Raw genomic sequence first — 26,148 nt, 5'->3', positions numbered from 1 at the left:
TTCATTCAACTCGTAAATCCGATCCAAGACACACTCGTGATTTTAAAAAAAAAATCTAGGATTCTGTAAATCACATGCACATGGCAATAGTGGACAAAAGGATGACGGATCTAGCTCCAAGAGATAGAGGAGAGAGGTATGTCGCAGTGTCTCTATCCGGCGAGGACTTCTTCCTTCAAAAAGGCCAGCTGTCGCTGAACTCTTTGTGAGCCGATTGAGGGGAGACGAGTCGAAAAAAAAAGGAGGTGAGAGAAGGATGGCAGGCAAAATTATCTCGAAAGAAATCAAATGCTAACAACAATTCTACGTAGCCAATTAGCCACATATGCGGTTTGATATATATCAATCATCAATCTATATATCTATATCTATATCAATCTATCTATATATATATATATATATAACTGAGGATCCACAAGACTTCTCCTTAATTCATCGTGCCACGTAGAAGTCTTTACAAAAAAGCCTACATAGACAAAAGAAAACTTAAAAATATATTAGAAAACTTTAAGACCCACAACCACACACATAAATATATAAATATATTGCAAAACTTTAATATCCACAACCACATTCATACACTCTAAGACCCACAACCACACTCATACAGTTAATAGTATTCAAATAATTTTAAAATTATATTGAATTGTATGAGAATTTAATGTTTCATAGGAATGGTTTGATGTTGTTTTGGTTTCTCAAAGGTCATGTATTGCTAATTATGAGAGTCTTTTGATATTACTGAATTAATGAAATTCATTTGTAGTATTTAGTTTGAAAACATTTTGTGTGTTTTTGGCATTAATCACCATCATTTTGTGAGAATTTTTGTGTTTTTTTATCATTTAGTGTGTTTTTGATGTATTTTGTATGTTTTTGTAGTATTTAATTGATGTATTGTGCATGTTTAGAGTTTGGTCAGGTTTAGTAGTCTGTTTGGATTGCAACATACACAACATGAGAGGCTTTTCTCATGCTATATTGTTCTAATGTGTAAGTAAATTCAGCCTATTTGGTATTGGAACATGTAAGTGGCAACAGGAAAGCACGGTAGAATTCAATGAGTTGTTGAAGATCAAAGTGATTATAGACAAATCTATCAGTCATACATAACATTTCAAAAATATAAATTCAAAAATCTTATTCTAAAAATATTAAGAATTTTATTCCAAAAATATCATTTCAAAAATACTACTTATGCTACATTGTATTTCTCGATATTAAATGTCACTTTGTAGAGATTGTTGTACTAACTATACAATATTGTCTCATAAACATGTCTTTGGTGACCTATAACACTTTGTAGAGACTAACGACGCAAATAAAAATTGATAAACTCTTAGCATACTTATTCCTTATGCATCAAATTTCTTACACCCTATTAGAAAAAAAAATTTCTTAGCAAATTAAAAAACAAGTATTGTACATATTTTATCTTCATCTTACAATCATCTCTATTTTCTACAATTAAAGCTCTACTGCTCTTCATGTTAACAAAGTATCGAAAAACTTTCACACATCTCTATTTTCCAATCAAAATATGTACTGCGCGAAGCGCGGGCATGCAACTAGTCATCAATCTATATATATATATATAATGGAGGATCCAAAAGGCTTCTCCTTGGTGCCACGTGGATGCCTCTAAAAAAATCTACACAAAAAATAAAAAGTAACCGAGAAAATAAAAAGTTAAATATATTGAATAACTTTAAGACCCACAAGCACATACAGTTAATAATATATAAATAATTTTAAAATCATATTTAATAATATAACAAATAGTCATATCAATTATCACCTATTAATTGCATAGAAAAACAAAAAGATAAAAGCTTAAATGAAACATATTCACAATATAGGTATAAAATAACACACAAAAACATACAATATCACAATAAAGTTCTAAGAGAAACTACAAAAACTTCATGGGAAAAATGAACAATTTCAACAAAATTCCTAACGATATGACCCTACAAATCATGGAATTAGTTGTCAAACAACAACCAAATTATACAATTCAATAAACTCTGATGATGAAAAAGATCCAGTTTAGGATGCATTCTTAGGAGATTTCATAAAGGATGATCCCGTATAAGATGATCCCTTAGTGGATGATCGTACAAATGAGGAATTTAATCAAATGTGAGATACAGAGTACAACAAATTATATATTATATATGTTTATTGACATAGTATGAAAAATTGTGGCTTGCTGACATAAGAAGCAATAATAAATGAGATGTAAAAACTAGGAGACAAATGAGGTGCGCTATATTTTCTATAGAATTTAGAATTTATGAGATGTTTTTTAGTTATTTTAAAACTTTGTTCAAAAAATCAACGCAAACAATAATTGTTAAACTCTGAGCATATTTTTTTCATATGCATCAAATTTTTCGCTCTCTCTTAGAAAATTATTTCTTAACATATTGAGAAAAATGTATTGTAGTTATTTGTTCATCTCACAATTATCTTCATTTTTTATAATTCAATCTCTGTTATTCATCATGGTAACAAAGTATCGAAAAATTATCAAAAATCTTTATTTTTTAAATTAATTATGTGTCGCGCGAAGCGCCTCCATACAACTAGTGTATATATATATACATATATATATATGAACCTCGAAACTGTTACTACCTCACAGGAGTACCGGCAACCAAGCATGGGCCAATGGTCACCAACTAATTCATACCACGCCTTAAATGAGCGCGAGACGAAAACAAGCAGCGAGGCCAATCAATATCGTCCAGACAGATATGATAAGGGACTTGTCACAAGACAGCTAAGGCTTGGTTACTAATACTAGCCATTTTCTCCTTCTCTTTACATTTCCCGTTTTTGGGCGAAGACTATTGGGGATTGTTCTACTTTTCCGACTTATGGTCAGCAGCAGGCCCATAGGCCAGCAGTTTTGGATTAAATTGATCACCCCGATTCAGCCCAAAGTTTCAACATAATACTTATTTGGGCTTGGCCCCTAAATTTTGGGTTTAGAGTTCAAGCCTCCATATATCAGCGTTCACCGAAAGGCTAATCGACTACCTTATTGGGCTCGTTAATACACGTTACCAAATATAATGGGTTTAGGCCCAAAAGTTTAGCGGCTAGAGCCCATTCAGGGAGATTATGGGCTAGGGACTACGCTATCAGCTGATCCAGACAAAATCTGGACCCGGCCAGATCATAAAAGTCAAAACAATAGTCTCTTCAAATTTGTTGCGCTGAAATGAAAATTAAGTAGTTCGGAATTTATTTGTATTAGTGTAGAGAGTGCAATAATATAAAAATACAAAATAAATTATATTTTGAAACTAATAATTGCCACGTTTAGCTGCTAATATAGAGATATGATTTACGAAATTTCAGACTATTTTTTTATTTATTTATAATTTACTCTAGAAGAAACTCGGAATAATAGTTACAACAGATAGTACATTGATTAGAAAATCTTCAAAATCTCTTAAATCTATAGGATGCCATCGACCGACGGCATTTGCGCTTGTTGAATTGGGGATGTCAATGTCACTAAACTTGTCGTTTGGGACTCTATAATTCTCTAGAGTTTATAATTCACATCCAATGGTGGAGAAAAATCGAAGAAATTTTAAAAATAAAATAAAATGTGGTATGATGTGGCACACCTCCTAAACCATCATATTAAAATTGTAGATTATTTTATTCTAAATAATTGAGGAACCTCTCGAATCCCAATTAGCAACTAGTTTGTGCCTTATTAGAGTCTCCATTTGTGGTAATGGTTGAACTTAACTGGTCTTCAGTTACAATCTCAATCACGGAGTCAGACTCATGAGCTTGTGATTGCAAATGTACTTTATTCTCCTTAGTTTCCTTCTTTTTTCCCCACAATATCATGTATAATCCGATCACAATCAACACTGCTCCTATTATGCTGTCATCTTCAAATCAAACACATTAGATTCAAACTTATATCAGAAAACATATTTAAGAACATTTGTTGTTATATATACATACCTCCCCACATAAAGCTTTTCTTCCAAGAATAAAATACTTGCATTGGCTACTAGTAGGAAAGAAAGAGGAAAGAAAATCGCCACGAACAAAGGACCTTTCAAGTCCCCACACCATGCCATGAGTGTCAGGACTAACCCAGAATTCACGGTACCCTGTATTAACAAATTTCATATAAACAAAGTTGCTTTAAAATATGTAAAATTGATCATCATTGATTTGAATGGTTTATATATGCATATTTACGTACTGAATAGACAATCGTAAGCAATCCAATGTCCCATTTCAAACACCAATTACTCCAATTTCTTTCCAGGCACAAAGCAAGAACAATAGATTGAATTGCAGCCATTGCATTCTGTAAAGCAATGACTGTGTAAACACACGGTAATCTTTTGCTCATTTTACCCTGCCATCAAAATAGGTGGTAACAAATAAAAACAAAAGATAGAAGAAAGAGACATGTATGGCAAATAAAACACATCGGTTTGATAAAGTCAAGTCATATGGTTTATAAGGATGCCCATCTTCATAACACTCGAGCCACCTTCTAATAAATGACAAAATCAAACGAGCTTTGGGTCAAATTTTAACAATGATGAATTGATAAAAAGCCATTGAGTGCACCTGAACGATCAACCAACTTGCAAAAGACAAGCAAACACCAAAACAAGACAAAATCCCAAGAGCTTGGGATTTTGAATTTGTGTGGAGTCGTGCAACATGGCTATGTTGGTGATTATGATCCAAAAGGTCGATATGTATTGATGGGACATGAATATTTGCGCCTTTATAGAATGCAAAAACCATTGCACCAGCTATACCAAATAATGTCCCTAACAACTTTGCCTTCCCTGACACTCTTTTCAACCCCAACTTTTCCATTCTGAAATAAGAAGTGATTCATGAGAAAGGTAAATAAATTAAACTGTTAATACACAAAATGAAACCCAAAAAAATCATTTAGGTGATAGTTTTAGTGGTGAATCTCTTTGGGGCCAAGCCGTATAGACTCGGGAGGTCCTAACTTCTATTCTTAGTAGGAGTTAGGTTTTGGCTCTACTCACAATCTCATTAGGTGGGAACTTCAGTGCATATAGGTCAGACGATCCTAGTCTAGGTCTATATCGAATGCCTAGAGGGTAAAATTTTATATGGCATTGTTCTCAGTTATCAAAAATTAAAAAAAAAATTGAGTTGGATAATAAAAACCTGAAGGTGATGGCAAATATGTAGGTAAAAGCAGGATTGAGATTCATCAACGCGGCAGCGAATGTGGCAGATTTTAAGATTATGCTTTGAAAGTATAAATTTTGAAACAATGTTCCCCTGCAGTAAAATTCGCGCATAAAATTCCATAAAAACTTCATTTGTGTTAAATCGATTTAAAAACACAGTGAATTCAACTTACCCAAATAAGCCACACAAGAAGGCTTGGAAAATTACAACCCAAGTGATCTTTGGTCTGGATTTTCTGTTAAATAATACAACTAAAGTCTTCAAAATCAAAATCTAATCAAACTTGAAATGGAAGGGTCAAAGACAGAATAGGAACAAAACTAGACCTGCCAAAGATGAATGGGAGAGGAGCCATGGAGATTGCAGCAACAGCCATGCGATAGGCGATGAGGATCCGCAAATTCATTCCAGTAGCGATTGTCATTTTATATAAGATGACCATTCCAGCAATTGCAACTTGCGTCACTACCATTATTAGCACTGCTAAAGTGTCTCCCAACTCCATAACCAGTGTCTGATTATAAGTGCCAAATGAAGGATTTACTTATAATTTATAGGACAATATGACTAAGAAATGAAACTAATTAACCCATCATTTATATTGGTGCATGCATCTTCACATTGTTTAAAAATGAACAACTACATATTGTTTTGGTTTGGAATTATGGTCGTGTTAGGAAACATATGTAGGGAAAATTTTAATTGTCTGTTACAAACGGTAATGTCAGACAAACTAAGAAAAGTACTTTATAAGGTATTTACTACAAGAAGTCAATAACAGAGGCAGCGACATGCAACCAAATGACTACTGAAACAGGGGAAATAATATATCGAGAAATACAATATTTTCAAATTGGTCATTAAATATTCCAAATTTAAATGACTACTGAAATAGGAGAAAGAATATATCTAGAAATAAAATATTTTCAAATTGGTCATTAAATATTACAAATTTAAATGACTATTGAAATAAAAGAAAAAATATATCTAGAAATAAAATATTTTCAAATTGGGTCGTTGAATGTCTCAAATATAGATAAATAGATCACTCAGGTCCAATTACAATTCATTTCATGCCGGAAATTGCAGACTTATCACAAATTTGGCAATTTGTAATTGTAATTAAATTCCTCGTTAAAGAAAGAAAGAAACTCTAAGTGGTGGTATACAACGAGGGCATGCCATGAGGAAAAAAAATGTCACATTTGACCACTATACATGGCTAACAGCAAGAAATGGAATATAATTTTAGGCTATGTTTACTATCATGGGCATAAGATTATATTCCCATCAATGATTTAACTTATTGATACGAAATTAATACCTTTATTATTTCAAATAAGTATATATATTGTTATGATAAAAATAATTGTAGTCTTATCGATGCTAATGTTTTTTTCTTAGTTATCCCAAATATTTAGATGAATGTACATGATTTGATATGGATCATGTGAGACATGTGGGACCCACGATCACATGGATCATTTGCATCAATCTCAACATTTTGAGATAACTCGTACAAAAAATACCAGTATACTTAGCATTTTCGTGATGAGAAGAAAATGATAAAAAGTTGGGAGATTATTAACTTGTCGAGTGAGATTAATTAGTCAGTTTAATAACGGAATCCCCTTCCAGAAGGTTTTGAAGAAAAGCTTATGGGCTGCATATCAGCCAAATGGGTTGGGCCTTTCATTCATCATAGGCACATCAGCGCATGAGTAGTACGATATCGTTTCCTCGTTCTGTAAATCTAATTTATGGACCAAGCGCCTTCCAAAATTTCAGATCAAATTTCACCGCCAAAACAGAACAACCGCGATAACTCTCCTGTCTCTGAAAACGGCGAAGGCACGGCGCACTCGCAGATGGAGAAAGGCCTGAACTCGGTGAACCGATGGTCGGAGGGTATTCAGGTGTACTTCCTCACGCACCTTCACTCAAACCACACGAGAGGCTTGGCCTCGGCGTGGTCCAGGGGTCCGCTATTCCGCTTCCGACTAACCGCCAAACTCTTCCCCTTCAAGTTCCCCGATTTCGATCTATCGTTTCTTTGCGTCCTCAATGATGGATCCTGGTACTCCGTTCCCTTGGTCTCTCCGTCTGGATCCGAAACGGTTGTGCAAGTTTTGCCCATTGATGCTCATCAGTGTCCTGGTATGTTCACGATTATACGCGAGTGCACATGAACTGTTTGATTTTAGTTCTCAGACTAGAAATTAGAGAAGGAATTAAATTGATCTTGAAGATTTATATTATTGCTTTTTAGGACAGTGAGCTCAATTATGTGACATGTTTGCGTACTTTCAGTTTATGATAGATCTGATGTTTTCTAGCCTTACAATAGTAGTGTTTTTTTTTTTTTTTTGTTTTTGTTTTCTTTCAATCTTATTTGATTGCTTTAGAATTCATTATATATTCCTTATTCATCTGAGTGTGCGCTTGCTTAGTATCATTCAAAGTTTTGTGTGGTAGGGTAACCTGATTGTTTGAGATACAGTAAATAGTCTAGTGCTTTGACTCGTGTTAGTTTGTTACTCTAGGAAAGGGATAAGGTGTTAAGATAGAGAGAACCAGGATCACATGCACTACTGAGTGAAAAGCAGCTCTATCATTGCAGACTAAAATGTTTTTGCGCCAGCCGAAATGTTTTTTCCTTTTCAAATTTTCGGTCTTTTATTATCCACCAGGTGCGGTTATGTATTGGTTGCCTACTTTAAACTGGAGATTTCTGCTGGGAGCAGACAGTGAGAGGGCGAAGATAGGAAGGACCATTCTACGTGATGCTCTATTGCTCTCGAGAATGATGTAATTGACATTCTTTATTTGGATAACACTGACTGTAGTCCACCATATTTTTTTCCATCTCGAGAAGTTGCTGCTCAGCAGGTGTTTCACTTTTCTCGCAAATTTTGTTTTCTTAAATTCTCTCCTAGTTTGACTAACAATATGAACTCAGAACACGTTGCACATAATCAATACTCTGTTAAGCTGTATGCACATTAGTTGATTCAACATAGCTTCTTTGGAGCTTCTACAGAATGTACAACTTTAAGAAGCTTTCTTTGCTGGAAAAAATGTTAGCCACTAAGAAACAGGGAGGAAAAAACTTTAATCACCCTTCATGCTTTGTCTTTTCGACTACCTATATGGCTATATCTAGCATGATGTAGATAAAGACAATACTAGAGATGCTCAGATTTTCTTTAATCATTTCTGCAAAGCTTTGGTGAGGTATGATTGTATGAAACTTAGTCTGCTTCAGTAGCCAATTAATATGAATATCATTTACTGTAGGGCGTTGTGGTACTTCACCAATGGCAAGCCGGAGTGCTTCACAAGCTTTTTCCTTTGAGACACTGATTCTATCCCTTGCTGATTGCAGGTTGTGAACATAATTGCTTCACATCCAGAGCATGACAACATCATTGGGATTGACTCTTTGGGGAAGGAAGATCTATTAATATCCAAATTTCTGGCATGCTGAAAACAAAGGTCTGTCTCTGACTCTCTGTTAGTCCAGCTACTTCTTGATGCCATTGTCAACTCTGAACTCTTCTTCATAAATGAGTTGGCCCGCTTTGGCTTGTTCTATTAGAAGTACATACTTCAATAATTAAGTTACCATTTCTGATTTAACCATTAATTTCTAGTTCAATTTATTAAAGCTAACTAGCTAAGCAACCTAACTTCATCCTGTATACATATTGTGCCCCATCCTCGTTTTCTTGCCTTTCTCATCTCTCCTTTACACCTACACCAGCTCAAAGATTGATTCAACTGTCCTGTTTAAATTTTATCAAACGAAATAGCTGATTTGATGCACACTCTAATATTGTAGGAACAACCACAAACCAAAAAGTACATGAGATGCTGAAATTCCTATTTTGTTCTTTATCTTTCTTGAGAGCTTCGCTGTTCAGTTGTTCATGGTTTTGTTTTCTCTTCTATAGATTTGGGTGTGGCCAGAACGCTTGCAGACCATTCATTTTCGTGGATTTCATGACATTTTTACAACCAAAACAACTCTTACTAGAGTACAAGCTGTTTCTCATTATTGTTTTAGTATCGATACTATGGAGAGCTTGAATATTGTTTTAGAGATTTTAATCCTAATGAAGCAAAGAGGGAAAAAAAAACATAGCGGATTGTTTAGGAGCTTGTCTGAGCAAGGTGAGCGTGTTGTGACAGAAACGATGTGGAGCAAAGATTGTGGAAAGTGAAAGTGCTACTTGATTACTTTTCAAGGTTTGCGATCAATCAAGTGAGCTTCAAAACTTTATATTCATTTAGCTTTTAGTAGTGGTATCCACAGTTGAAAATATACTGCAAAGTTCAATTTTAACTTTTGGAGGTGCAAGAATGCTTCCACAGTATCTATTAACCTAGATTCTAGAATGCATATAATATGTGAACTTAGAGATGATTCACTGTTGGCCAATTCCAAGTGGCCCAACTCTATCCCTAGTTTCCTTGTGAATACTCTTTTTTAATATATTGCACTCACCATTAACACTATTTTTAATTTTTTATCGTGATACGTTCCTCACAATGGTGTTCTTCTATTTACCGCAGAAGCCTTACCTCTGCTGGAACCCATAGTTATTTGCTTTATGTATCCAGCCATCGAAGATATCAGATGACATGCCTATACATTTGCTAATATTTCGTCTCGGTTTTCTGGTACCACTATTGCCATTTTCGCTTTCCATTGATATTCTTCACTCCAATTGTATGTAGTATGTACCGATTAAGTTCATGGCAGAAACCTTGTTTTTGCAGGAACTCGTAGGCCGTGGCTTGTCATCTATTAGGATTTTCTCTTGCTAGGTACAATACATGGTAAGAATTTCAGCCAAAAAGGTTTAAAAATGTCAAAAGCTTTGCCTACTTGATTCTGCATGTTACTGGTAGATGTTGAGGAAGTAACTTTTTTCTCGAGAATCTCTTTGGTAGTTTCTAAAGTCTCTTGATCAAGTTCCAGCAAGATTCAGGATTTGGAGATGTTCTTTGTACCATGTCATATTATTTGACTAGATGAATTTTCTTGTGCTATCTGAGTCAGTCAAAACTAAATATCCCTCCTATGCCATCTCATCCATGCATCTATCTTTCATTGTAAAAATCACTATTTACTTGATGTTTCAATTGATTTCTTCTTTCCCTGCTTTCTTCGGATGAATTAAAAAGTCACCTGCTCATAAGTTTATCAACCATTACGTGATAGAACTTCCAAGTTAAAACATTTTTCAAGCCGTCTAGTTTGACTTCTGGTGCATTTTTTTTTGATTAACATTGATGTGCTTACCCAATTGTGCCCTCCAGCTTTATTGCAAAAAGTCGATTTCTGTTTGCATCAAATGCTCGAGTAACATAAACAAATATTGGACTCACTGTTGATGTTGGAGTAGGCGTCGATTGATGTTGATCTAGATTGACTGTTTCCACTTTCCACTTTCCACACTATTATATAAAAAATGATGGATAGAGTTTGACCCGAATTGATGGTTGTGATTGCTTGTTAATTCGCTCATATATAAAGTATGATATTCCTGTTTTATGCTCGAACATATCTGAGGGAAGCTGGCCACATAGCACGCGCAATGTCGCTGATTACTCAATTAATGGCGACAACAACAGAAAACCTGATAATCAATCGTCCACACTGGTGTAGCAACGTGGCACCATATCCCACGTTGATATTTCGTTGGTTTTACGCAGGTGAAAATTTAGAAAGGACACCTGTTTCTGCGAAGATTGCTCCAATTATTTATCCTAGGAGTCCTGTCAATGTGAGATTTGAAAATCTTCAAAAGTAGACTTTTTAGATAGTGCGCACGAGGTCTGGAGTATAGACTTCGGTCTATGTTGAGTTGTTAAGAAAAATGACCAAATTGTCCACTACGAATTCATCCTTTGACTTGGTCATATTCGTCTCACCGAGCCTTTATGCGAAGAAAAAAAAGAAAGAAATGAGAAAGGCCTATAGATTTGACTGATTCAATCCAATCTGAGAACCCAGGGGCATTTTCGTTAGTTCTAGAAGCCTGTGACTTCATATGTCAAGACAGCCATTTTACCTTCCTTCGGTATATATGAATCTATCTGCCCCCCTTTTGAGACCCATTCCTCTCTCCTCGTTTTCTTGTAGATGTTTGATCTGCCACTGGATATCAGCGTTTCTTAAATATCTATCTCGTTTACAGAAGATTATGCAGCCATGGATGCCAAGAACAATCCATGGTTCTTGGTATTCGTTATCTTCATCTACTTCTCACATAATTCTCACCACTCCTTGGCAGCCGACACCATATCTGGCAACCAATCCATCTCCGGTGACCAGACACTTGTCTCTCCAGGTGGGGATTTCATACTCGGATTCTTCAAACCAGGTAACTCGTCTAACAACTATATAGGCATGTGGTACGGTAAAGTTTCTACACAAACCATAGTCTGGGTAGCAAATAGAGACAACCCCATCTCTGATATACACTCTTCAGAGTTGAGAATCTCAGATGGAAATCTAGTTCTCTTTGACGAGTCCAAAAGTCCCATCTGGTCAACAAGTGTGAACTCTACCAGTTCATCTCCAGTCGAAGCAGCTCTCCGTGATGACGGAAATCTTGTTCTGAGAGATGGGTCTAACTCAACAGATTTATTATGGCAGAGTCTTGATCATCCAACAAATACATGGCTCCCTGGTGGCAGACTTGGACTGAATAAACGCACTGGAGAAACCCAGCTTCTCCTTTCATGGAAAAATGAACAAGATCCTGCACCAGGCCTCTTCAATCTCGAGTTGGATCCAAATGGAACCAGCCAGTATTATATACTGTGGAACAGGTCTCAGACATACTGGACCAGTGGAACTTGGAACGGCAAAATTTTCAGTGATGTCCCTGAAATGACAGCAAACTATATCTACGACTTCAGTTATGTTACCAACGACAATGAGAACTATTTCACATATTCTTTGAAAGATAAAACGATCATATCTCGGTTTGTGATGGATGTTTCGGGCCGGATTCAGCAACTGTCCTGGTTAGAAAACTCCAAACAATGGAATTTGTTTTGGTCCCAACCAAGAACACAATGCGAAGTTTACTCTTTTTGTGGGGCATTTGGAAGCTGTAATGATAATTCGCAGGTTCCATGTACTTGTTTGACAGGTTTTGAACCAAAGTCACAAGCTGATTGGGATTTGCTGGATTATTCGGGCGGTTGTAAGAGGAAAACAAGTCTGCAGTGTGGAAATACTAGCCTTCCAAATGGCCAGAGCGACAAATTTGCAGTCACCCCGAATGTGAATTTAAATCAAGATTCACAGAAGAAGGATGTTGGGAGTTCCGAAGAATGCAAATCAACTTGCTTAAGTGACTGCTCTTGCACTGCTTACGCTTATGACAGCAACGGATGTTCAATTTGGATTGGAGATCTGAGTGTAACACAGCTCGCAGGCACTAGCTCTAATGGAATGACTGTCAATATCAGGCTTGCAGCTTCAGAGTTCAACAGTTCTAGCAATAACAGAGGAATGATGATTGGTGTTATTGTTGGCTCGGTAACCGCAGTTGTTTTCCTAGTCATTCTTGCACTTATATACACAAGACACAGAATGAGAAGAACCATAAAAGCAAAAGCAGTAGACGGTTCATTGTTGGCTTTTGGGTACAGGGACTTGCAAAATGCGACAAAGAATTTCTCAGAGAAATTGGGTGGTGGAGGATTTGGTTCTGTTTTCAAAGGTGTGTTGCCTGATTCCAGCGTTATTGCTGTGAAGAAGCTAGAAGGCATCAGCCAAGGGGAGAAGCAATTTCGCACAGAAGTTAGCACAATCGGAACAATCCAGCATGTCAATCTCGTTCGTCTTCGTGGATTCTGTTCAGAGGGTAGTAGAAGGTTGCTGGTTTACGATTACATGCCCAATGTTTCTTTAGATTCCCATCTTTTCCATGAAAAGAACTTGAAGGTCCTAGACTGGAAAACAAGGTACCAAATTGCTTTGGGGACAGCTAGAGGGTTGACGTATCTTCATGAAAAGTGTCGAGAGTGCATCATACATTGTGACATAAAGCCAGAAAACATTCTTTTAGATGCTCAGTTTTGTCCAAAAGTGGCAGATTTTGGCCTTGCAAAGCTTGTTGGGCGGGAATTTAGCAGGGTCCTGACAACCATGAGAGGAACAAGAGGTTATCTAGCACCAGAGTGGATTTCAGGAGTAGCAATAACTCCCAAAGCCGACGTGTACAGCTATGGAATGATGGTTTTTGAACTTGTATCTGGAAAGAGAAATGCAGCGGAATCTGAGGATGGGAAGGTGAAATTCTTCCCATCTTGGGCGGCAAGCCAAATAATACAAGGGGGAGACGTCCTTAGCCTATTAGACCCTAGGCTGGAGGAAAACGCTGATGTCGCGGAGCTCACAAAAGTTTGTAAAGTCGCTTGCTGGTGCATCCAAGACGATGAAACTTTTAGGCCATCAATGGGTCAGGTAGTCCAGATTCTAGAGGGGGTAGTGGATGTAAGCATGCCCCCTCTTCCAAGGTCTCTGCAGATGTTTGTTGACAACCAGGAACACATCATTTTTTTCACGGAGTCATCATCATCTGGCAAGAGTTCCCTAACGCAGAGCAGCACATCAACTGCTTCATCTCAGCCTAAAAGCACTATATCATCAACTAGTTCCACCACTCAACTAGGTCAATGAGGGGACCAGGATATGTTGTAGCCGTGAAGAAGGCAAAAGGATTCCTTTAGATTTTAGCATCAAGTGGCTATCTCATTATTGCATTGCATATACCTGCATGATAATTGTAACCTGGCTAATATAATTTCTACTGAAACTCATGTAGTCAATATTTCAATCTTTCCGACCAGTACCAGTATTATTATGACAATAAAAAATTGTATGCCTTGTCAGGACAATCTCTTTTACAAGATTCCGGTAAGTGAAAGGGCCTGGGAGTTGCTGCCTAGAACAGCTTAGGATGAATTCTACTCTTCTGAATCCTCTTCCTCCATGGACACCAACCCCAATAGCTTTACATTCTCGGTGGCTCACTTCAGCTCTAGCACCTCTCATGGCAGATTCATCACCATCATCTGAAATTCATATTGAGCTACAATTTGAATGGGAGTCGAGTTTTTTACGTTTGATTTGTGTACAGTATGATATTCGGCTATTTGTTTGTTTTCTCTTGTTCCGGAGATTTGCTGTATCATTATTATGATGAAAAATGACCTTTCCCCCCGTTTTCTAAAATTCAATCTTGAGATTTACTCTTATTGAGTATTAAGGAATGTGGGAGAAGAATGACCAAATCTCGGCTGTTCAAATTTTTTGGATTTGGGACTGTTCTGATTGGATTTGCTCTAAGTTATATTTTTCTCTGTTCTCTCAGCAGCCAAACTTTTGGCTAATTGAAAGAGAGAGCAATTTATTCTGGTAACAGACTTAAATTATTCTGCTGTTAGCTGCAATTTTGTTTTGGCTTTAGTTTTCGATCGTCAGTTGCAATTTTCATTTTGGTTGTCAATAAGAAATGATTGTTAATGAGCCTTATGGAAGCTTGTATGGAATATCCTCTTTTCCTTCCCAGCATTCTGGATACGGTTGGATTGGACATCTAATGTGGGATAGGTTGAGGGCAGCTTGAAAACAACGTATGACTTGATTAAACTTACATTCCATGTCTTTTTTCTGTGGTTCCTTTCCAAAGATTTAACAATTCTATTTTCTGGTCATTGGCACGAAGATTTAGTGGTGGCAGTCATTGAGCTTTTATTTATTGATCCATCAGAAACTGGTTCAGCCCTCTAGTAAAACAATGCATAAGACTTTGCAAGATATTCCCCAAATTCAAGCTCCCAAGCTGTCATCTGATTCTACTGTCTTAAACTCATCAGCACAAGCTTGTCGTCCAACATTAATTTATGTGTGAACGTGGCTGGAAATCAGAGGAAATTACGGGCAACTGCTTCTTTCTTCTATAGCAAGTGCCGAGCAGGAATCACTGCTTATTCGACCGATAATGCCGTATGACCGGCTACCAAAACTAATCCACCCAAGGCAAGGAAAAGAAGGGGGAAGATTCAAAGAAACATAGAATCCCAGATTTACATTTCAATGCTAAAGCTCTCCAACTTGAGAGACCGATGTCAACAAGCACGGAGAAAACAAATAGCAACAAATGTAGTTACAACTATTCATATTTACTGGTCATATATCTGCCATCCATCAAGAATCCAAGATCATATGACATCCTCGAAATTAATCTCAACATTTGAGATAGTTGAGAGACAAATACTAGAATCCGTAGGATTACTCATGCCGGAGATGAAGTGTAGCGTAACTCCATGCATGATGAGAAAGTGATAAAAGTTGGAGTTTATTAACTTTTCGCGAGAGATTAATTAATCAGTTAGTGCATTCCAGACGGGTTTGAAGAAAATCTTATGGGCTGGGCCTTTCACTAATCGCAGGCACATCAGCACATAAATAGTACGATGTCGTTTCTTCGCCAATCTAAATTATGGACCAGGCGCCTTCAAAATTTCAGATCAAATTTCACCGCCAAAACAGAACCATCGCGATCAGTCCTCTCTGGAGAAAACCCAGAAGGCACGCAGCACTCGCAGATGGAGAAGGCCTGATCTTGGTCGATCGATGGTCGGATGGGTAGTCAGGTGTACTTCCTCACACACCTTCACTCGGACCTCACGAGAGGATCGACCTCGGCGTGGTCCAGGGTCCACTCTTCTGCTCCCGACTAACCGCCAAACTCTTCCCGATTTCGATCTATCGTTGCTTCGCGTCCTCGACGATGGATCCTGTTACTCCGTTTCCTTGGTCTCTCCTTAGTCTGGATCCGTAACGGTTGTGCAAGGTATGGCCAATGATGGTCATTACTGCCCTGGTATTTTCACGATTGTACGCGAGTGCACATTAAATGTTTGATTTTAGTTCTCAGACTAGAGAAGGAATTAAATTGAGCTTGAAGATTTCTATTATCGCTTGCTAGGACAGTGAGATCAATTATATGACATGTTTGCGTACATTCAGTTTATGATAGATCTGATGTTTTCTAGCCTTATAGTTGTTTTTTTTTTCAATCTTATTTGATTTCTTTAGAGTTCATTTTATATTCCTTATTCATGTGAGTGAGCGCTTGCTTAGTATCATTCAAAGAAAACTAGTTTGTTTGAGTACGGTGGCCTTATTCTTTGATATATAGTAAATAGTGTCGTACTTTGAGTCGTTTAGTTTGTTACTCTAGGAAATGGATAAGGTGTTAAGATAGAGATCACCAAGATCGCATGTACTACTGTTATTGTGGTCTAGAGAGAAAATCGGTTCTATCATTGTAGACTAAAATTTTCCTGTGCTAGCAGAATTTTTTGTTCAAATTTTCAGTTGTTCAATCATCTACCAGGTGCAGTTATGTTCTTGTTCTATGAAATTTTGGTTGCCTGCTTTATACTGGTGATTTTTGCTGGGAAGCAGACAGTGAGAGGGCAAAGAGAGGAAGAACCATTCTCTGTGATGCTCTCAAGAATGATGTAATTCACATCCTTTATTTGGATAACACCTACTGTAATCCATCAAATATTTTTCCATCTCGACAAGTTGTATGCACATAATCAATACTCTGATAAGTTGTATAATGTATGCACATTAGTTGATTCAACATTACTTCTTTGGAGCTTCTACAGAATGTACAACTTTAAGCAGCTTTCTTTGAAGAAAAAAAATGTAACACAATAAGAAACAGGGAGGAAAAAACTTTAGTCACTCTTCATGCTTTGTCTTTTCAACTTCTTATATCTAGCATGAGTATCATTTACTGTAGCGCGTTGCAGTACTTCACCAATGGAAAGCCAGAGTACTTCACAAGCCTTTTCCTTTGAGATGCTGATTCTATCCCTTGCTGATTGCAGGTTGTAAACATAATTGCTTCACATCCGGAGCATGACATCATCATTGGGATTGACTTTTTGGGGGAAGGAAGATCTATTAATCCAAATTTCTCTCTTGATGAAAACAAAGGTCCATCTCTGTTAGTCCAGCTACTTCTTGATGCCATTGTCAATTCTGAACTCGTCATATATGAGTTGGCCCTCTTTGGCTTGTCCTATTAGAACTTTAGAAGTACTTACTTCATAGCTTATGTTATCATTTCTGATTTAACCATTGTTTTTAAGTTCAATTTAATAAAACTAAGCAACCTCACTTCCCATCCAAGTTTTCTTGCCTTTATCATCTCTCCTTTACACCTGTACCAGCTCAAAGATTGATTCAATTACAAACCGAGAAGTACATGTGATGCTGAAATTCCTATTTTATTTGTTTCCTATCTTTCTTGAGAGCACTATGTTCAGTTGTTCACTGTTTTGTTTTCTCTTATATAGATTTGGGTGTGGCCAGAATGCTTGCAGACCATGCATCTTCTTGTATTTCATGACATTTTTACGACCAAAACAACTCTTACTAGAGTACAAGCTGTTCCACATTATAGTTTTAGTATTGATACTCTAGAGAGCTTGAATATTGTTTTAGAGATTTTAATCCTAATGTGGCAAAGAGGAAAACAAGCCATAGTGAATTGTTTAGGAGTTTATCTGAGCAAGGTGAGCGTGTTGTGACGGAAACAATGTGGAGCAAAGATTGTGAAAAGTGAAAGTGCTATTTGATTACTTTTCAAGGTTTGCGATCAATCAAGTGAGCTTCAAAATTTTAATTTCATGTAGCTTTTAGTAGTAGTATCTTCAGTTGAAAATATACTGCAAAGTTCAATTTTGACTTTTGGAGGTGCAAGAATGCTTCCACAGTATCTATTAAGCTAGATTCTAGAATGCATAGAATATATGAACGTAAAAGTAATTCACTGTTGGCCAATGGCAAGTCTATCCCTAGTTTCCTTGTGAATACTTTTTTTCATATTCCATTCACCATTATCACTATTTTTCATGATACTTTCCTCACAATGGTGTTCTTCTATTTACTGCAGAAGCCTTACCTCTGCTGGAACCCATGGTTATTCGCTTTATGTATTCTGCTTGAACCCATGATTATTTGCTTTATATGTCCAGCCATCGCAGCTATCAGATGACATGCCAATACATTTGTGAATATTTCGTCCCGGTTTTCTGGTACCATCATTGCCCTTTTTGCTTTCCTTTGATATTTTTCACTCCAACGGTATGTAGTATGTACTGCTTAAGTTCATGGCAGAAATATGGTTTTTTCAGGACTGTGGCATGTCATCTATTAGGATTTTCTCCTGCTTGGTGCAATGGTACTACAAGGTAAGAATTTCAGCCAAAAAGGATATAAAAATGTCAAAAGCTTTGCCTACTCTATTCTGGATGTTAAGTAACTAAACACAATCACAAATAACTTTTTTTTAAAAATTTTTTATTTCCTAGTTTCTAAAGTATCTTGATTAATTTTCAGCAAGATTCATACGTTGGGGATGCTCTTTGTACCATGTCATATTATTTGACTACGTAAGTTTTCTTGTGCTATCGGATTCAGTCGAAAACTAAACACTCTTATGAAATCTCATCCATACATCTTTCTTTGATGGTAAAAATCACATTTTCCTATTTTTATTTTCCGGAAAACGAAAGTCTTTACTTTTTGTTTTCATTTATGTTTTCAACTGATTTTAGCTACTTTTCTTTTTTCACATTTTCTAAAATGGACAACCATATGTTTTCGGGATTGTTGTTTGTTTTTTGGAAAATGAAATTAAAAGCCACATCGAAAATAAGTCTACCAAACAGATATTTAAATAGATTTCTTCTTGGCTGACTTTCTTCTGATGAATTCGAAAGTTCATTGCTTATAATTGTATCAACCATGAAGTGATAGAACTACCAAGTTGGACAAACCCTTATTTCAAGCAGTCTGATTTAACTCGTGGTCGTGGTGCATTTTTTGATTAACATTGAGACGGCCTTACTAAATTTAGGTACTATTTGCATTATAATCATTTAGGTGGAGGGAATATATTACAACTTCATATCTACTGAAGCGCACATCTTTTTCCCATTTCATGATATGATCTTAAGAAGTCTTCTGTCAAGCAATAATGGACATTGACTAGAAAATGAACATTTTTTAGAATATATAAAATAATAATGGATTGTTACATTTGAGCCGAACACACGCACAGAATAAGGCAATAAGGCTTTATATCAAGTCATATTATTTAGAGGTAGCACATTTAGGTATGATATTTGATGGGCCTGACTTGTTTGTTTTCCGAAATCTTATACGGCCGGAGAAGATGAATACACGTCCGCTTAAATATGTGGTTTCTTAGGCTGTTTTTAATTTTGAGGCCTTGCTGTAAAATTTTTTTAAATTTTTTTTTAAAAAAATCTAGCCTTACCCTACATTTAATTTGTCTAATACCGAGTAATTTTGACGTTCTTCCATTCATAAGTTGGTCAGTCGTCTATCTATGCCACAAATCTAAACATCATAACTAACAAGAAAATAAAGTCATTTTTGATATTCCAGGCCAGACTCAATTTCACCTTTCATTTTGATAAAAATCTATTGGTCGTAATGGAGCATGCCTTTTCTTTTCTGTAGCTAGGTTTTTACGTGGGGCGTAGGGAATTGGAACTATTGACCTCAGGGTCGTTGAGGTAGGCGTGTTCAACAAGTTGGGAAAGTAGTGAACTCTAATGGACTATCACTTATTGGGGGAGAGCTATAATTGACTGATGTTGGACATTTCAACATTAGTAGGGTCAATAAAATGGAATGACATTTACCAAGAATTCAAAATGGAAGAACACGGTTAGAGATTGTGAGAGTTCTACTCTCTCGTGAACAAAGAATTCACAATTAGAAATACTCTACACGAAACATTCTAACATAAACATATATACTGAGCTAACGTTGTGTAGGTTTTTCCTTTTGGCACAAAAAAAGACCAAAAAAACAAAAACAAAACAAAGGCATCGGAGGATCACTAGCCCGTGGCCCTTTTAGAGCCAACTCTGTATGGTTGGAGATTGAATATCCAGGTACCATGGTAGGTTTCAGAGTCAAATAAATGGCCATAGTTGTTCCCCATGTGAACCCAGTTGTGCCCGCCAGCTTTATTGCAAAAAGTTGATTTCTGTTTGCATCAAATACTCGATTGATGGTAGGCCACGATTGATGTTGATCTAGGATTGACAGTTTCCACTCTCTTATATCAAAAATGGAGGATAGAGTTTGACCAGAACTGATGGTTGTGATCGCTTGTTAATTCACTCATATATAAAGTATGAATTCCAGTTTTATGCTCGAACAAATCTGAGGGGAGCTGGCCACATATGAAGACTTAATTTGGTAAAACTTTTTGAAAGTAACAAATATGTTAGTAGAAATGGTGATAGCAGAAATGTTGGACAATTTTGATAGTAGATATGCTGCATGAATATTTGGTGATGTTTGGTTGAATTTTTATTGATAATAATTATATTGTGTAGCATATTATGACAAATTACGTGCAAGAGTATTATACATTTTAATAGTAATAGAGACACTTAAAAATAAAAATTAATTTATAAAATAAATAAAATTAATTAAAATAAAATAAAGATGATTAATTTGTTAAAAACAAAAACAATTAATTAATTTTGTTATAATATATAATTAAGTAATTAATTAATTTATAAAAATAGCAATATTTAATAAATAATCGGGATATAATACAAATAAGAATAAATAATGGGGACAAAGGAGACAAATATAAGGTAAATGTTATTAAAATGCTTGAAATTTGTAGCATTTCAAAAATGTTGTTTGAATGGGTCATAGCATTTATGAATGCCTGTAAAAAACTCTTATCAAACCGACCCGAAATCTTATACTCACAATTCAACAACTGGATAACTGAAATATCAGCTATTGAACTATTGGAAGCAGCCAATTGTTTCGGCGAAGATAGTTCCAAGTTTTGATCCTAGGAGATCTGTCAATGTGATATTCGAAAATCTTCAAAATTTGACATTTTGGTTGGTCTAGTGCGGACGAGGTCTGGGAGCGTAGACTGCGGTCTCTATTGAGATGATAAAGAAAATGACCAAATTGTCCACTACGAATTCCACTTTCATGACTTGGTCATGTACGTCTCACCAAGCCTTTATGCAAAGTAGACTAGTAGAGTAGAAAACAAGAAAGAAAAGAGAAGGCCTATAGGTTTGACTGGTTCAATCCAATCTTAGGACCCAGGGGCATTTTCGTTAAGTCAAGAAGCTAATCACCAATGTGATACAGACTCTCGGGTGTAGAAGCCCGTGACTTCGTATGTCCAGACAGCTATTTTACCTTCCTATATGAAATTATGAATCTATCTGCTACCTTGTAGATATTTGATATTCCATTCTATATCCGCGTTTCTTGAAAATCTATCTCATCTACATAAGATTGCGCAGCCACGGATGCCAAGAACAGTCCATGGTTCTTGGTATTCGTCATCTTCATCTACTTTTCACATAATTCTCACCACTCCTTTGCAGCCGACACCATATCTGGCAACCAATCCCTCTCCGGTTACCAGACACTTGTCTCTCCAGGTGGGGATTTCGTACTTGGATTCTTCAAACCAGGTACCTCCTCTTACTACTATATAGGCATGTGGTACGGTAAAGTTTCTACAAAAACCATAGTTTGGGTGGCAAATAGAGACAAACCTATCACTGATATACACTCTTCAAAGTTGAGAATCTCATATGGAAATCTAGTTCTCTTCGACGAGTCCAAAAGTTCCATCTGGTCAACAAGTGTGAACTCTACCAGTTCATCTCCAGTAGAAGCCGCTCTTCTTGATGATGGAAATCTTGTTCTGAGAGATGGGTCTAACTCAACAGATTTATTATGGCAGAGTCTTGATCATCCAACAGATACATGGCTCCCTGGTGGCAAACTTGGAATGAATAAACGGACTGGAGAAAACCAGCTTCTCCTTTCATGGAAAAATGAACAAGATCCTGCACCAGGCCTCTTCAATCTCGAGTTGGACCCAAATGGGACCAGCCAGTATTATATACTGTGGAACAGGTCTCAGATATACTGGACAAGTGGAACTTGGAACGACGAAATCTTCAGTGGAGTCCCTGAAATGTCAAAAAACTATATCTACGACTTCAATTATGTTACAAACGAGAATGAGAAGTATTTCACCTATTCTTTGAAAGATAAGTCGATCATATCTCGGTTTGTGATGGATGTTTCGGGCCGGATTCAGCAACTGTCGTGGTTAGAAAGCTCCAAAGAGTGGAATTTGTTTTGGGCACAACCAAGACAACAATGCGAAGTTCACTCTTTTTGTGGGGCATTTGGAAGCTGTAATGATAATTCGCAGGTTCCATGTACTTGTTTGACAGGTTTTGAACCAAAGTCACAAACTGATTGGGATTTGCGGGATTATTCTGGCGGTTGTGAGAGGAAAACAAGTCTGCATTGTGGAAATACTAGCCTTGCAAATGGCCAGAGGGATAAATTTGCAGTCACCCCCAATGTGAAGTTAAAACAAGATTCACAAAAGAAGGCTATTGGGAGTTCCGAAGAATGCGTATCAACTTGCTTAAGGGACTGCTCTTGCACTGCTTATGCTTATGACAGCAACGGATGTTCAATCTGGATTGGAGATCTGAGTGTAATACAGCTTGCGGGAGGTAGCTCAAATGGAATGACTCTCAATATCAGGCTTGCAGCTTCAGAGTTCAAGAGTTCTAGCAATAACAGAGGAATGATGATCGGTGTTATTGTTGGTTCAGTAGGCGCAGTTGTTTTCCTAGTCATTCTTGCCTTAATATACATAAGACACAGAATGAGAAGAACCACAAAAGCAAAAGCAGTAGAAGGCTCATTGTTGGCTTTTGGGTACAGGGACTTACAAAATGCGACGAAGAATTTCTCTGAGAAATTGGGTGGAGGCGGCTTTGGTTCTGTTTTCAAAGGTGTGTTGCCTGATTCCAGTGTCATTGCCGTGAAGAAGCTAGAAAGCATCAGCCAAGGGGAGAAGCAATTTCGCACAGAAGTTAGCACAATCGGAACAATCCAGCATGTCAATCTCGTTCGTCTTCGTGGATTCTGTTCAGAGGGTAGTAGAAGGTTACTGGTCTACGATTACATGCCCAACAGTTCTTTAGATTCCCATCTTTTCCATGAAAAGAACTTGAAGGTCCTAGACTGGAAAACAAGGTACCAAATTGCTTTGGGGACAGCTAGAGGGTTGACGTATCTTCATGAAAAGTGTCGAGAGTGCATCATACATTGTGACATAAAGCCAGAAAACATTCTTTTAGATGCTCAGTTGTGTCCAAAAGTGGCAGATTTTGGCCTTGCAAAGCTTGTCGGGCGGGAATTTAGCAGGGTCCTGACAACCATGAGAGGAACAAGAGGTTATCTAGCACCAGAGTGGATTTCAGGAGTAGCAATAACTCCCAAAGCCGACGTGTACAGCTATGGAATGATGGTTTTTGAACTTGTATCTGGAAAGAGAAATGCAGCGGAATCTGAGGATGGGAAGGTGAAATTCTTCCCATCTTGGGCGGCAAGCCAAATAATACAAGGGGGAGACGTCCTTAGCCTGTTAGACCCTAGGCTGGAGGAAAACGCTGATGTCGCGGAGCTCACAAGAGTTTGTAAAGTCGCGTGCTGGTGCATCCAAGACGATGAAACTTTTAGGCCATCGATGGGTCAGGTAGTTCAGATTCTAGAGGGGGTAGTGGATGTAAGCATGCCCCCTCTTCCAAGGTCTCTGCAGATGTTTGTTGACAAACAGGAGCACATCATTTTTTTCACGGAGTCATCATCATCTGGCAAGAGTTCCCTAACACAGAGCTGCACATCAACTGCTTTATCTCAGCCTCAAAGCATTATATCATCAACTAGTTCCACCACTCAACTAGGTCAATGAGAGGACCACGATATGTGTAATCAGTATGTGCTTGTCAGTGAAGCCTAGATCATCATCATAAGTTAGCTCTCTGCTCTTATTATTTGCTCCCTGCTCTTATTATAAAAGTGAGAAGATAGCTCATTGTATATTGTAGAGTAATATGTTTGTATACTAGATTTTATAATTGTATGATTTCAAGCTCAGAATCATAAAAATAGATGGCTAACTCCGCTTATGAAGTCCAGAAACTTCTTCTACTGCTCCATCTCTATTTCTATTTCTATTTTCACCACATCCATTTTTGTTGCTGTAGATACCCGAATCTACAATCGTTGAATAGTCAACGTAATTTATACGGAGGCCTTCTACAACGGGATCCTGTGAAACAAAGCAAGATTGAGATCGAAGAACTTAGGCACCGATGGGGTACCTGTCAAAGAACCTCCGACGCTCAAGTCAGTTAATCGGAATCAGGTTGGTCAAAGCAAAAATATAAGAATCGTAAATATGAATGCTGGTATGGAAATGGTGGATGTAGGGTGCCAGAGAGCTATCGATGAACCGAAGGTCGAAGAAAGTGAGAGAGCAAGGGTCTGAGTGTCCAATCCCCGCTCCGAGGAGGAGGGGGCCTTTTATAGTGGATTAGCTTGCCGACCAAGACTGATGTACTGGGTACTATAGTACAACTCGCAGGCAGATATGAGAAGGTGGTGTCGAATGTTAGGACACACAACCTATTCTGGTTGGCTGAGATCAGGGTTGTACAGTGGTCAGGCTGCTCGTTGTTAGGAGGTGGTTGCAGATTGTTTGCTAAGGTGTGCTGGGCTATTCGATTTGTCGGGGTCAGGTTCGACAACGATCTCAGACGACCGTTGTCGTAGGGCGACCGAGTCAGGATAGGGGATAGTGGTTTAGGTGTACGATCGATATGGTATGAGGCATGTGCATGTATGAATGTGTATGCGAATGCGGGGTAGGATGCATACATGAGGCTTTGCGTGGTCTTGGTCCATTGTCGATCGTGGGCCGCCAGGGACGCTGGATAAAGATGGACTTGTGCGCCCTTTCGTGGGCTACTCAGGGCGCATGATGCAGATGGGATTGTGCACTCTTCGTCTTGTATTGATCGAGTGGGTCAGTATAAAATGGCTATGACCGACCCATATTGCGTTGACCGTCGTTCAATATCGTTGGTTGAGTCATATGCTGGTTTTTGGCCACTACAGTTGCTACTACAATAATATGTGTTTATGCCATGACCTCAAACTGGCTTTTCTTTTGGGCCAGCAAGCTCAAACTAGTTTACTTGGGAATTAGCAGACCATTCTTAAAGGAACAATGAAAGCATCACTTTCAGAACTGAAGACAGAACAATGTCCTCACAAGTGTGAGTAATAGAAAAGAGAGAAAACACTAATCCAAAACAAGCCACAGGGAAAAAAAACTAACCTCGAAGATTTGATGTATTTTTCTTTAGTAGGAAAAGATCATATCATCCTCCAATCAGATCAAGTTTGAAGGATTTTAAATGCCCGGCACAGACCGTCTCAGAGCAAAGACTTGCCTCTCTGTATCTTTTTGTTTCTAAACCAAAATCAAAACAAAGAAAATTCATCGCGTTGAATATGGGTCAGGTGACTTGCATAGTTGTATGCTTTCAAGTCAAGCACACAAAAAGGACAAACCAGCAAAATTAAGTTCTCAACCTCTTGCAATAACAATGCACAACTGGCACACTAAAAATTGTTGTGAGTGAAGATCCATTTGGAACTTTATCCTGTCACATGCAGTTTATGACTCCTAAACAGATATTCGCGAACAGCACCAGCATTATCCCTCCCTTTTCAATTTCTATTTTATCTAATAATAGGATCTCAAGGACTAAAGACCAACTGCCCAGGCAAGGCAACTCTAAAAAATTGGCAGACCAAATCAATAGTCTTTGTACTGTTTGGAAAGGTTGTCATATATTTGCTTCTTCTTTAGTTTGTTATTACCACTGCCA

The 26,148-nt window shown here is 37.5% G+C and overlaps 3 protein-coding genes, 1 long non-coding RNA gene and 1 pseudogene across 4 annotated transcripts; 4 read left to right on the top strand and 1 right to left on the bottom strand.

The window, feature by feature from the left end:
- Positions 1 to 3,714: 3,714 nt before the first annotated feature.
- LOC119990880 (WAT1-related protein At1g25270-like) lies at positions 3,715 to 5,704 on the bottom strand. The gene is made up of 7 exons (XM_038837007.1): positions 5,559 to 5,704; positions 5,405 to 5,467; positions 5,206 to 5,322; positions 4,621 to 4,879; positions 4,244 to 4,402; positions 4,034 to 4,148; positions 3,715 to 3,920 (listed from the first exon to the last, which is right to left on the bottom strand). The coding sequence occupies exons 1-7, from the start codon at positions 5,702 to 5,704 to the stop codon at positions 3,715 to 3,717; spliced, it is 1,065 nt and encodes a 354-aa protein (XP_038692935.1).
- A 1,033-nt stretch (positions 5,705 to 6,737) lies between these two features.
- On the top strand, positions 6,738 to 10,400 carry LOC119991059 (annotated as a pseudogene).
- Positions 10,401 to 11,327: 927 nt separating this feature from the next.
- Positions 11,328 to 14,570, top strand: LOC119991058 (G-type lectin S-receptor-like serine/threonine-protein kinase At2g19130). The gene has a single exon (XM_038837242.1). The coding sequence runs from the start codon at positions 11,453 to 11,455 to the stop codon at positions 13,937 to 13,939; it is 2,487 nt and encodes an 828-aa protein (XP_038693170.1). The 5' UTR covers positions 11,328 to 11,452; the 3' UTR covers positions 13,940 to 14,570.
- A 1,183-nt stretch (positions 14,571 to 15,753) lies between these two features.
- On the top strand, positions 15,754 to 20,110 carry LOC119991001. The gene is made up of 4 exons (XR_005466120.1): positions 15,754 to 16,118; positions 17,170 to 17,278; positions 18,240 to 18,381; positions 18,481 to 20,110. It is a non-coding gene; the product is annotated as an uncharacterized LOC119991001 (long non-coding RNA).
- A 923-nt stretch (positions 20,111 to 21,033) lies between these two features.
- Positions 21,034 to 24,391, top strand: LOC119990879 (G-type lectin S-receptor-like serine/threonine-protein kinase At2g19130). The gene is made up of 2 exons (XM_038837006.1): positions 21,034 to 21,184; positions 21,664 to 24,391. Exons 1-2 carry the CDS (start codon positions 21,034 to 21,036, stop codon positions 24,159 to 24,161), a joined length of 2,649 nt encoding a protein of 882 aa, XP_038692934.1. The 3' UTR covers positions 24,162 to 24,391.
- Positions 24,392 to 26,148: the final 1,757 nt, after the last annotated feature.

Source organism: Tripterygium wilfordii, chromosome 22 (assembly GCF_013401445.1).
Source record: "Tripterygium wilfordii isolate XIE 37 chromosome 22, ASM1340144v1, whole genome shotgun sequence".
NCBI classification, from domain to species: domain Eukaryota; kingdom Viridiplantae; phylum Streptophyta; class Magnoliopsida; order Celastrales; family Celastraceae; genus Tripterygium; species Tripterygium wilfordii.
Note: the sequence above shows the minus strand (reverse complement) of the source record. Positions and strands in the feature narration are given on the sequence as shown.